Below are 12932 nucleotides of genomic sequence, written 5' to 3'. Positions count from 1 at the left end.
ATGAGAAATGCTGGACATGGATGGAGGGGAGGAGAGAGGAGAAGTGCTGGACATGAATGGAGGGGAGGAAAGAAAAAAGAAGATTCACATGGATGGAGATGAGGGAAAGGGAAGAGGAGAAAAACTGCACATGGATGGAGAAAATAGGCAAAAGCTGGATCCATGTTATACCTCCTCCAGTCAATTCCATGGAGGAGGACCCAGCTTTTACTTATGGATGCAGGGCAACAAAAGAAGAAGAAAGGAGGAAAGTAAAGAAATAAATGGAAAGGAAGCCCTGGAAACGGAGTTAAGAGAACAGATAGAGAGCAGCAGAATCAGAGACTGGGACCAATATGGATAGAAAAACAAAGTCACCAGACAACAAAGGTAGAAAAAAATCATTTTATTTTCATTTTAGTGTTTGGAATTTGTCTTATTTTGCACTGGGTATACAGGAGCTGTAACAGCTTACAGAAATTATTTATAATGAAAAAAAATCACATTATTTTTTCTCCTATACTAGTATAATATTTTCAATGATGTCTGTTTATATGCGCCATGGCTGGTATAAGGGGTGTGGCTAATGTGGGTGTGGCTATAATAGGGGCGGTGCCATGTGTGGTGACCCCGCCCACAATGAGTACCGGCACCTTTTTTTCTACAAAAAAAGCACTGCACTTAATGTACTTTAGTAAAAGGTGCCATTTTGTTAAAATCTGTTATGTTGTAGTACATTAAGAGATAAACTGCTTCCTTCACTCTAACTGGTGATGTAAAGATAGTTCACCAGTCATGCAAGTGGGTGATACGGCTGCACTCAACATCAAACAAACGATCCTGCAGAGCTTTCAGAGAAAGTCTCAAGTGGTTATTGTTCATGCTCCACATATTCCCTCAATTATTTATCATCCATCGATGTCCTTGAACATAATTTCCATTTTTCTTCATTCTTCTTTCACTTTTTTTGTCTTTGACCAGGTTAGATAAACGTTGAGGGGCCAGTTTTGAAAAGAAGTTATGGGTATTGCAGACGATGAACACGTAGCTCTTCCATCTATAGATTAAAAAAAAAAAATTATCCGGATAATATAAGGCTCCCAATAGCCTATAGAATTCCATAGAAGCTCAAAATTCTTTGTCACCAAACTCAGTCTTCTGGATTGCCATTGTTCTTAGCAAGTAGTCTTATTCGCTACACTCCCCTGAGGGCACTTTCTGAACGCAACTTAATCTTCTCACAGTGCCTTCATTTCATTATGTCTGTTTAGACATGATTAGCACAACTTGCTTTAGTGTGTCTGTTCCAATGTTATAGAACTGGAACCGGTGCTATTTAACATATTTATAAATGATATGGAAATCAGAACGAGTGAGTTGATTAAATTTGCAGTTGATACAAAACTATTCAAGGTTATTAAAACAGATGTGGAATTCATCCAGATTTTAAAGGAAGTAAAGTCTCTATATTTCCAGACATTGCACGATGGTCACAACAGAGAAGAAAAAAATTTTTTGGATATGAGACAAGAGTCCCTCAATATAGGGGCGGTCTTCCAGCTACGATTCCCATGCAAATGTATGTTGATATTCAAGGAGAAAAAATATATATTCTTCGAACCTGACCAATTGCGGTCCTTCCTTGATACGAAGAGGAACCAGGTTCCACCCCAAACCTTGAGTCCTGAAAAAATTTAAAATTTAGAAACTAATGCTTGTTTTCCTTTAATTACTTTGGTTATGCCAACTTCCTTTGGTTTTTCAATCCACCTTGATCTCCTTATATTATTCTAGTGGACTATAAAATCCATTTTCAATATAAGATTGATGTATAGATTATTTCCTTTTAATTCTGTTGTTTGAATTGGATGTATCTGTTCAAAGAGGTTTATCTTTGTTCAATTTGAAATAAATAAAGAAATGTTAAATAAAACAGATGTGGACTGTGAAATATTGCAGGAAGACCTTAGGAAATTGGAAGACGGGGCAGCCAAATGGCAGGTGAAGTTTCATGTGGACAAATGTAAGGTGATTCACATTGGAAAGAATAATCCAAATCCTGGTTACCTGATGGTCCACCTTGGGGGTCAGCACTCAAGAAAAAGATCTAGGTGTCGTCGTAGATAAGGATTTATCGAGTCGCCTATATTTGGAGGGCCTAAATCTTCATAGCATTGCTCCCTCGGATAGAGAGGTCTTGAGTGCGCCTATTCATCCCGACGAGGTGTACGGGGCAATCAGTGGTAGTCCATCGGGTAAGGCCCCGGGTCCAGATGGGCTTCAAGCTGAGTTTTATAAATTGTTGGGGGAAGCAATTGTTGAGCCTTTAACAAAAGTTTTTAATACTTCAAGGGTAAATGAGGGCTCATTGCCAAATTATCTGAATGTAGCGTAGGTCATGGTCCTGCCCAAGCTGTGTTGGGACCCAACTTTACCTGCATCGTACCGACCGATTTCCCTTCTGAATTATGAAGTGAAGCTTTTTGCCAAAATCTTGGTTAATAGACTGAGTCGGGTGCTGCCTCCTCTTATCCATGACTCACAAGTGGGGTTTGTTAAGAACCGTTCTATAACTAAAAATCTTAGCATGGAGTAATAATTGGGTTTGTGTCAGGTACTTGTGACCTGGCTTGGCCACTGTTTGGAAACGGGATACTGGGCTAGATGGACTATTGGTCAGACCCAGTATGGCTGCTCTTATGTCTTCCATTTTATCTTAGGTCGGAGAGATCATTTGATAATTTTAAACCTCTTCTTAAAACGTATTATTTTTCACTTGTTTTACCTGTCTGATCCATTTCCCTGAAGCTTTTCCTCTTTTTGATGTTTTAAAGCTCCCCTTCCTTTTGTTCAGTCCTCCCATTTTTTTTTCTATTATAATCTCTCCTAACACAATACTTTCTTCCTGTTGCTTTGTTTTAGTTTTGTTTTTATGTGATTGGTGTGTTTTAAATGGTACAATTTCCCTTCCCTCCTTTTTTAAAAAAAAATGCCTTTGTAAACCGCTAAGACCTTCTGCATAGGCGGTATATCAAATAAAGTAAACAGGAACAACACGGACATGATACAGATAAGGAGATTGGTGGAGGTGGCACTGGAAAGTATTTAGCAGCGGTATTCAGCTGCTGTGTGGAATAGATTGGTTCATTTTGCTGAGGTCCGCAGTAGGAGTCTGAGCAACTGCAGTGTGCTGTGATGCGCTTTTTCCCCGCTTCTAAGGCGGACCCAGTACAGCAGCGACCTGGAGGAGGGAGGAAGAATCAGAAGTGAGACAGAAGTATACCCTTAATCTATAAAGCTCTAAATTAATATGCTTTTGTAATCAGAATAAGGCCATAGGGTCTTTAGATGTTTTGTTCCTCCTCATTGCAGATTTGACTATCAAAGAAACATGAGACAATTGTTGCTTGCCATGTCCTAAAACTTCCTACACTCAATATTTATTATCTGAATTTTGTTTAGTTGGTCTAACTGAATTAGGAGTTGACCAAATGGATATGTACAGGTCTTGAAGTCTTTCATCTATAGGGAGCCTCAATACTCTCCTTATGAAGGTCATATAATGGACATATAATAACCCTTCCTCTCTACGATTCCCTAATGTGTCTGTACACACGAACCTTATTCTACCACAACATTAATGTATTTGTTCATACTGGAATTGGCGAACGACTTTACGGTACTACCGTGTTTCCCCGAAAATAAGACACTGTCTTATATTAATTTTTGCCCCCAAAAATGCGCTAGGTCTTATTTTCAGGGGCTGTCTTATTTTTCAGGGAAATATCGGGGTTGGCCCGCCCGCCCTCTGTCGCTCCCGGAACTAACCTTAAACGCCTCCTTTCACCTTCGCAGCAAGCAGCAGCAGGGCAGGCCACTCCTTCCTTCCGTGTCCCGCCCTCGCCTGACGTAACGTCCGCGAGGGCGGGGCACAGAAGGAAGGAGAGGTCTGCCCTGCTGCTGCTTGCTGCGAAGGTGAAAGGAGGCGTTCAAGGTTAGTTCTGGGAGCGATGGTGGGTGGAGGGGGGGGGCTGGCGACCTCGGGTTGGGGGGGTGCGGCCTGGGGGCGGCCTTGTCCAGCTCTCGGCGGCCCTGCTTTCAAAGAAAAATTTGCTAGGTCTTACTTTCGGGGGAGGCCTTATATCTACCAATTCAGGAAAACCTCTACTAGGTCTTATTTTCGGGGGATGTCTTACTTTCGGGGAAACAGGGTATGTAAGCCACATTGAGCCTGCAAATAGGTGGGGAAATGTGGGATACAAATGTAACAAATAAATAAATTTTGCTTGGACCTTTAAAAAAATAAGAACTATCAGTGAGAAACTTAATTGAAAATATGTGGGAGTTTTTGCTTAATTAAATCAGTAAGTTGAGTCAGTTTAATTTTAATCAAATTGTATTAAATGAATCTAACCTGCTCTACACCTCTTTAGTTTTCCTTAATTAGTTTTTATTTTGATGGTTAGATAATTTTTTCTTTGTCATCAGCTGAGCCATCCTGTAGGAGTTCTCTGCATTGCAACTGTGCCAGACATTCTTAAATCTATACATTTGTTAATTAAATAAAATGTTGCTGATGCATTTTAGCTTCAGCACCAAACAAGTGATATATTATGGTTTAACATCTGTTTCATAAAAATTCTGTTGCTTCTATAAACAGTTGCATATACCTCTCTCAAATCAAGCCGATGAAATATTCAGCTATCCATTTTGCATTCAAGCTTTGATGCTTGTATTAATGCTTAATCCAGGCTTGAAGAAAGTTAACGGACCTCACTGAAACCACAATGCGCCGATATTGGCCGCAGTTTCACCCACAGATGCTTCTTCAGGGCCATATGCATTCTGAACCAATTCTGCATGTTTGTCCGTGGGTACTAAGTTTTTTTCAAACCTGAGACTGAGGATACATGAACTAGGTAATTCTGTTATTGCTCTGTATGAATAATATTTTTTTTAACAAATTATTAAATTTATGGAGCTTTTGTTGCAATTTGGAATTTTCTCATTATGTTCATTAAAGACTTTCTCAACCACACTTTACCATCAATAAATATTAAGGCAATAAGTATAATAGTAGTAGAGTCTGGAGGAAGTGGAGCTATGAGAGGGAAGCGGAGAGTTCAGACAGAGCAGACAGTGACTGCAGCAGCCCAGGAGTAGGACCTGCTTGACATCATCCATGCGGTCTTGGCTAGAAGGACCTTAAAAGCAGCTGTGTACCCTTTGGAGCCCAGAACTCAGCCAGGAAAAAGTTAGCTGAGTAAGAGGGGCATAATCGAACGGGGGCGCCCATCTCTAAGGACAGCCCCATAAAGGGGTGTCCCCGACCCTATTGTCGAAACAAGATGGGCGTCCATCCTTCGTTTCGATAATACGGTCGGGGACGGCCAAATCTCAACATTTGGGTCGACCTTAGAGATGGCCGCCCTTGGTTTTCGCCGATAATGGAAACTAAGGACGGCCATCTCAAAAACGGCCAAATCCAAGCCATTTGGTCGTGGGAGGAGCCGGCATTTGTAATGCACTGGTCCCCCTCACATGCCAGGACACCAACCGGGCACCCTAGGGGGCACTGCAGTAAACTTCAGAAATTGCTCCCAGGTGCATAGCTCCCTAACCTTGGGTGCTGAGCCCCCCAACCCCCCCCCCCCCCCCAGGTCCACCTGCCTGAAGTACACTGCACCCACTACAACTGCTCCAGGGACCCGTATACTGCTGCGATGGACCTGAGTATGGCATTTGAGGCTGGCAAAAAAGTATTTTTAACCTGTTTTTTATGGCGGGAGGGCGTTAGTGACCACTGGGGGGGGGGGGGGGGAGTAAGGGGAGTTCATCCCCGCCCGATTCCCTCCGGTGGTCATCTGCTGAGTTGGGGCATCTTTTCACGGCTTGGTCACGAAAAAAAAATGGCCAAAGTAAAGTCGGCCAAGTGCTCGTCAGGGACGCCCTTCTTTTTTCCATTATTGGCCAAGGACGGCCATCTCCGAATCATGCCCCAGTCCCGCCTTCGCTACCCTGCCGACACTCCCCCGTGAACTTTGGTCGTCCCCGCGAGGGTGTCAAAAAATCGGCTTTCCATTATGCTGATTTGGGCGGCCTTGCGAGAAGGGCGCCCTTCTCTTTCGAAAATGAGATTCTTACAGATGGGTGATGTCATCCAACAGAGCCCATGTGGAAAAGCACCCCAGCTCATTTTTTTGGAAACTTTTTTTGAAAATGTGGTGCCATGCACGTACATGTCTTTTCACCTGCTGCTGTTGTATGAGACCTGGCCAGTCTTGGGTTTTTTTTCCACAGAGCAGTACGGATGTGCATCATAGCTCTCCTTTATCTTGTGTTGTGATTAGCTGGTGAAGTATTTTTTCCCTCAGAATTTGCTGTTGTAAGTCCTGCCACTGCTGCATGTGGCATCATTCCCTGGTTCTTTACCCTTAGAGTTTTCAGCAGTTCTTTTTTTCCCCCCACTACTACCACCGATCACTTCTATAGCGCTACTAAATGTATGCAGCACTGTACACATATGCAGGTACTTTCTTTGTCCCGCTACCAGCTGGGTAATTGTTTCACAATCAAATCATTTGATTTCACTGCGACTGTTTTCCCGACTGTGCCCCAGCAGGAAGCTCCCATTAGTTTTCAGAAGTGTATCCAGTGCAACAAGACCCTTGTCCTTTACAGACATCCATAACTGGTGCCTGCGGTGCCTGGGACCCGATCATGATGCCCGCTAAGTGTCCTTCAAGCAGTGGCGTAGCAAGGGCGGGGCGGTGGGGGCGGTCCGCCCCGACTGCACGCTGCTGGAGGGTGCAGAGAGCAGCCACGCGCCTGTCGGCTCCGCTGGTTCCCTGCTCCCTCTGCCCCGGAACAGGGAGCAGGGAGCCAGCGGAGCCGACAGGCACGCGGCTGCTCTCTGCACCCTCCAGCAGCCAAGAATGCACCGGGGGGGGGGGGGGGGTATTGATGCGCCGGGGAGGGGGGGTGTCATGCTGCACCCTGGGGGGGACGAACGCTGCTGTACCCGGGGGGGGGGGGGGGTGCGCAGCAGCAAGCCGACCTAGGTTCGCCACTGCCTTGAAGACTTGGACTCTGTGAATAATTTATCAGTATGGGCAAGCATAAGAATAAAAGCAAGATGCTGTGGCATCTTCCCCTGCAATCCATGGATAAACATGTCAATATTGCCAACAGCTCCCAAATTGAGCCCCCCTTTAATTTTTGAGTCTCTCTTAACCTAGGATGTCGTCTTACCCCATCCTTGTACTTGACTTTCCATGTTTGGGTCCAGTAGCAGATTTGGCTTTGGAGACTCCTCTTTGGACCCCTAGTTCCTATTTCTGAATCAATTTCATGTCCTGCTGTATCGGAGTTGGAGGGAGCAGAGTAATATATTTCTCATGACATTTCTTTGGCAGGTATTTGGAGGTCCATGACTAGAGTTGAGTCTGTGTGAAGAATTTGGTACTGTAATTGTATGATTTTCTGAAAACCAACTTCTTTGAAATTTCAGGACATGGACTCCTTATTCATAAACACTTTGAGAGCTTGAAGTCAGTACTTCTTTTAAGGATGGTTTGCCCTTGCATAGCAAATGTGAAGCACTGGAAAACTCATATACGTCGAGGAATCTTCAAATAATGAATTTTCCTTCTATGCATTTGCTTTCTCCTGAGATTTTGCTTGCAGATATTTAAAGGAAATGTTTCCACCCAATACCGAATTGGTCTTTTTTGAATTAATATTTACCTTCAAGGAAAATTAACCAAGTATATGATTTGATGGAATCAAATGTGGAATTTGATCCATCAGAATTTTTAGAAACTATCAGGATAGTCACCCATTGTGCTACCGTGTTAGGGGTATGTTTACTAAGCGGCATTAAACAGCTAGCACGGGTCTTACCACCCATTTAACTTTAGTTCAAGTCTGTGTTAAATGCATTCAGACTGCCCAGAACACCGCGGCGAGACTGATCTTCGGAAAATCTAAATTCGAATCTGCCAAGCCCCTTCGTGAAAAATTGCATTGGCTTCCCGTTAGAGAACGAGTTGCCTTCAAGGTTTGCACCTTGATTCACAGGATCATTTATGGTGAAGTTCCCGAATACATGCTTGATCTGGTTGACTTACCACCTAGAAACAGATCCAGTTACTCCCGATCTTACTTATACTTAAATCTTTTTATTATAGTAATTATTATGCCATTCAAAAAATGAACATAAAATCAGAAATCTCTGAAAAATTATAAAGTTTAACAGAAATACAATAATTGAAACTTTTAAATACGTATTTTCCACAATACTTGATCCAAGAGTCAGGAAAAAATTTTAAAGCAAAAAATAAGAAGAGATACAACTAAATCAGTTATCCTACAGCGGAGGTGATATCTAGAATTACAATCAGACAGCTGCATTAATCTGATTAGCTACTACAGGGGGATTTCTCATACTTTCTTTACCAATTACAAATTCTTGAAGTTTCTTGGGATCTGTGAAGAGAAAATTATTAGATTCATAAGACAATAAGCATTTGCATGAAAACTTAATGAAGAAGGTTGCCCCTAGGGCTAGGACTCTCGGCTTAAAGGCCAAGAGTTCCTTCCTTCTCAACTGAGTCTCTCTAGACAAATCAGGGAAAATATTTATCTTCGCCCCTATGAAAACTTCATTCATATGACGAAAATATAAACGTAATACATTAATTTTGTCCATTTCAAAAGCGAAGGAAACTAACAAGGTAGCACGTTCTGATTCCACAGATGTTTCTAGAAATTCAGTAAGATTTAAAGATTCTCTAGGTGGTTGTTCAGATACACTCAGTTTTCTTTTTATATAATAAGTTTTTTTGTGACTGGTGGATAATTGTCATTTGTGAAACCCAGAACTTCTGAAAGATATTTCTTAAGTAATTCCAAAATGCTGATACTGGAAAATTCAGAAACCTCAGATTATTTCTCTTAAGTTGATTTGCCAACGATTCCATTTTCCTAGCAGAAACATTTTTCTCTTTAATCAAAGATGTTATGACCTCTTTAAAAGAGTTCAGTTCTTTCTCAATTTTTTCTAGATTATTTTTTTGACCTTCGACTTTAGTGGACAATTGCAGGAGATTGTTTTTAAGTTCCACCATCTCTCCTTATAGAGTCTGAAATTTTCTTTAAAGATGAGTTAAGCCCCTTGATCTCCTCCCAGAGAGTGTCCAATGTGACTGTTAAGGGTCTTACCGGGTCGCAAATACCTCCCGAAGCGCTTTCTTTAATCTGGACAGGCTTGCTTAAGTAATTTACTAAAGTGAGAACTTGCACTTAATGCACTTTAACGCAGGAAATTTAACACCCACCTAGTGTTAGGCAAAAATTATTTGCAGGGTTGGCATTATGATTCAGTAGGAATTACTAGGCACCTGTTTAGAAGATGGAGCCCACGCCTCTCTTGCAACCTTTAAATAATGGTACATGAAATAGCAATTGTGAGAAAAGCCTTGGCAGTGCCGAGACCTTTCTCACAATTATTTCATGTAACATTTTTTTTAATTTGTAGAGACTGTTTATTAAATAAACACAGGTTATACAATAATTGAAACATACAATATGGAAAAATAACCTGCAGCAATCTGTACAGCTCAATAGAAATAATGAGAATGTAACCAGCCTCCATATTTTATTAACACATTTTTTTAACCCACAAATTTCCCCCCCTGGCCCCACCTCCCTTCTCCAAACAATAACACCCCCCATGTAACATTATTTAAGATTCTCTTTGTGTTGAGTACATGCTAATGGTTTGAAAACCCCTGCATGATAAGCGTTTTTGGGATATTTAATTGATTCATGCCTTTCTTGGGCCAGCTGGGGCATGCTCTGGAGAGTTGCAGCTATCACTCACTGCTGACACCTAGTGGCGTTCCTAGCCTCGATGACACCCGGGGCGGATCGCTGATGCGCCCCCCCCCCCCCCCCCGGGTGCAGCGCATCCCCCCCCATGAAATGATACCCCCCCCCCGGTGGACGCCGCTGGGGGGGGGGGTGCCGCGGCGCGCGCCTGTGGGCTCCGAGTTCGCTACACTAACTCCGCTGGTTCGCTGCAGCTCCCTCTGCCCCGGAACAGGAAGTAACCTGTTCCGGGGCGGAGGGAACTGCAGCGAAGTTAGCGTAGTGAACTCGGAGCCTACAGGTGCGCGCCGCGGCACCCCCCAGCGGCGTGCACCCGGGGCAGACCGCCCCCACCGCCCCCCCTTTGGTACGCCACTGGTTCATGCTGCAGTGAAAGGTTGAATTGTGAAGATGAAAATAAAATTGTGTAAAATATGCAGGTAGTTTTGAAGGTAAGCTCCATGGTGACATAGTCCAGTAGAGGCCAATTCTGATTGAGCTAGTGCCCAGAGGAGCGGCCCCCCCCCCCCCCTCCCCTAAAAATGTGTTCTTTGCTTTCACTCTATTACCCTGTACACGAAGTAGAAAGTCATGAAAATAAAGTCTAAAATGTTGTTTCAAAATCCAGTAATACCAGTTTGGTGTCATTTTTTAGAGTTGAGCCATGCAGTTAAAGAAGAGATTGCTGGTAAGTAAACTTTGGAGATCATCAATTTTTATTTAACGCTGTATATATCTTTCTAAAAAGTGTTGGCCAGCAATAAAGGTGTCTGTCACAGGCTCAGGTAACAATCTGTGCAAGACAACATAGCCAAGAAAAGGTAGCAGAATTCCACCAGCTGAGAATCCTGAAAATCTCTTTGGAGTACAGTAAGTAGCCTAAAGGTTAGTGCAGCCTCATGAGAACCTGGAGAACACACACACACAGCCTCTCAGCCCCTCGTTCCCCATTCCCACCTGTGCACTCTCCATATCTTCCAGCTTCTTTTCCCTCTGCAGCTGGTGCTCCCATTCTGCCTGCTTTTCTTCCTCTCTGCCCTTACAGCCCATGTTCCCTTTTCCAAGTTTTTCATAGGCTGTTTGTTTCTCTCCACGCCCAGCCTTTTTCCCCCTTACTTATCCTTTCTTCCCTTTTCAGCCCTTCACAGCAGTAGTATCGTTTCCCCGGTGTTTCTCTGACTTTTTCAGCTTAACTGTTTAACATTTTACTTTTGGCAACACATGTAAAACTGATTTCTCTTTCTCCTTTCTACAGTGTCTGTCTGCAACGCTTCCCCTCCCCATTGGCAGTGCAGGCAGGAAATGTCTTTATCCTAGTCTACAGAAGCTTCTTCCTCTCCCTCCAGCCCATAGTCTGCAGCAGCTCCCTTCTTTCTCTACAGCCTATTGATCAGAGCCAGTAGGCTACAGGGGGAAGCAGGAGCAGTAGCTAGGATACAGACACTTTCCTTCCAGCCTTTTCCTGCAGTATGGAATTTTGTTTGACAAGTTGGTTTTTTTTTAATATAAATTCATAATATCAAAGAATCTTTCAAGCTGTATTTGAGCATTTCACCATATCTCAAGATGGAAAACAGATGAAGACAAATGCCGTGATGCCAAGATCAGCACAACATTCAGACAGTGATAAAAATGCTCCTACAAGAGCTTCTAGTCTAATCTAGCCAGCGATGGTCATACTGCCTCCTATATATATATATATTTTTTTTTAATTACATTTGTACCCCGCGCTTTCCCAATCATGGCAGGCTCAATGCGGCTTACATGGGGCAATGGAGGGTTAAGTGACTTGCCCAGAGTCACAAGGAGCTGCCTGTGCCTGAAGTGGGAATCGAACTCAGTTCCCCAGGACCAAAGTCCATCACCCTAACCATCCACCACCCTAACCACTATGCCACTCCTCCACCGTTGCTACTCTTTGAGATTCTACATGGAATGTTGCTATTCCACTAGCAACATTCCATGTAGAAGTCGGCCCTTGCAGATCACCAATGTGGCTGCGCAGGCTTCTGCGAGTCTGACGTCCTGCACGTAAGTCAGACTCACAGAAACAGAAGCCTGCGCAGCCTTCTACATGGAATGTTGCTCGTGGAATAGCAACATTCCATGTAGAATCTCCAATAGTAGCAACATTCCATGTAGAATCTCCAATAGTATCTATTTTATTTTTGTTACATTTGTACCCTGCGCTTTCCCACTCATGGCAGGCTCAATGTGGCTTACATTTGGCAATGGAGGGTTAAGTGACTTGCCCAGAGTCACAAGGAGCTGCCTGTGCCTGAAATGGGAATCGAACTCAGTTCCTCAGTTCCCCAGGACCAAAGTCCACCACCCTAAACACTAGGCCACTCCCCCACTTATCATTTCTATAGCGCTACAAGGCATATGCGGCGCTGTACACCATACACAGAAGACAGTCCCTGCTCAAAGAGCTTACAATGTAGATAAGACAGGTAAACAGACAGAACAATTAAGGGTAAGGGAATAAAGAGGTGAGGATAAAGGACAAGGTAAGTGAGTTAGGAGTCAAAAGCAGTGTAATGGTTTGCAAGCGGAGATAACACACAATGTATTTTACAGTTCTTAAAAATCTACTCAGTACGTTCAAGATGGGAAAATGGTGTTTTACAAAGAATGAACATTACTTTAAAGTACGTTCCCAGGTTATGCATGTCTTGTCGTATAAAGTATTTACTGACAATTTGTTTTAGCATATTGTCTGCCTAGCTTTTGAAGGTGAAGTATCATCTGACAGTTTTTGTGTATTGTGCTTTTTACTTTAATAGAAGTAGTCTGTAGTAAATAGCTGTTTCCCTGCTGGGCTACTTTTTTAAAGTACTCTCTGTGTACTACCTGGGTTCAGCGTACCTTTAAGCCCTCTTGGTGCCTTTTATCTATCTGTTGCCAGGATATAATCCAAGAAGTGCTCTCAGTTGTATGGGTATGCTTTGTTCCTTCTGCATTCTAAGAGCTGGTGCTCGTGTACCTCAGTAGCACTGTTTCCACAATCACAAGGTCACTGCTACCTTTGCTTAGCTTGGCTCTAATCGAAAACATTGTTTATGAGAGAATGGTGAAATATG

At 43.1% G+C, this 12932-nt stretch overlaps 1 protein-coding gene across 1 annotated transcript in view; it reads left to right on the top strand.

The window, feature by feature from the left end:
• LOC115465247 (cytochrome b5 reductase 4-like) overlaps positions 1-12932 on the top strand; it is a 159157-nt gene that overhangs the window by 78320 nt on the left and 67905 nt on the right. The window contains 1 exon segment of the mRNA XM_030195649.1: positions 10505-10537. Within this exon segment, the coding sequence (XP_030051509.1) occupies positions 10505-10537 (33 nt within the window).

Source organism: Microcaecilia unicolor, chromosome 3, assembly GCF_901765095.1.
Source record: "Microcaecilia unicolor chromosome 3, aMicUni1.1, whole genome shotgun sequence".
Classification (NCBI taxonomy): Eukaryota; Metazoa; Chordata; class Amphibia; order Gymnophiona; family Siphonopidae; genus Microcaecilia; species Microcaecilia unicolor.
This window is presented reverse-complemented; position numbering and strand designations above follow the sequence as displayed.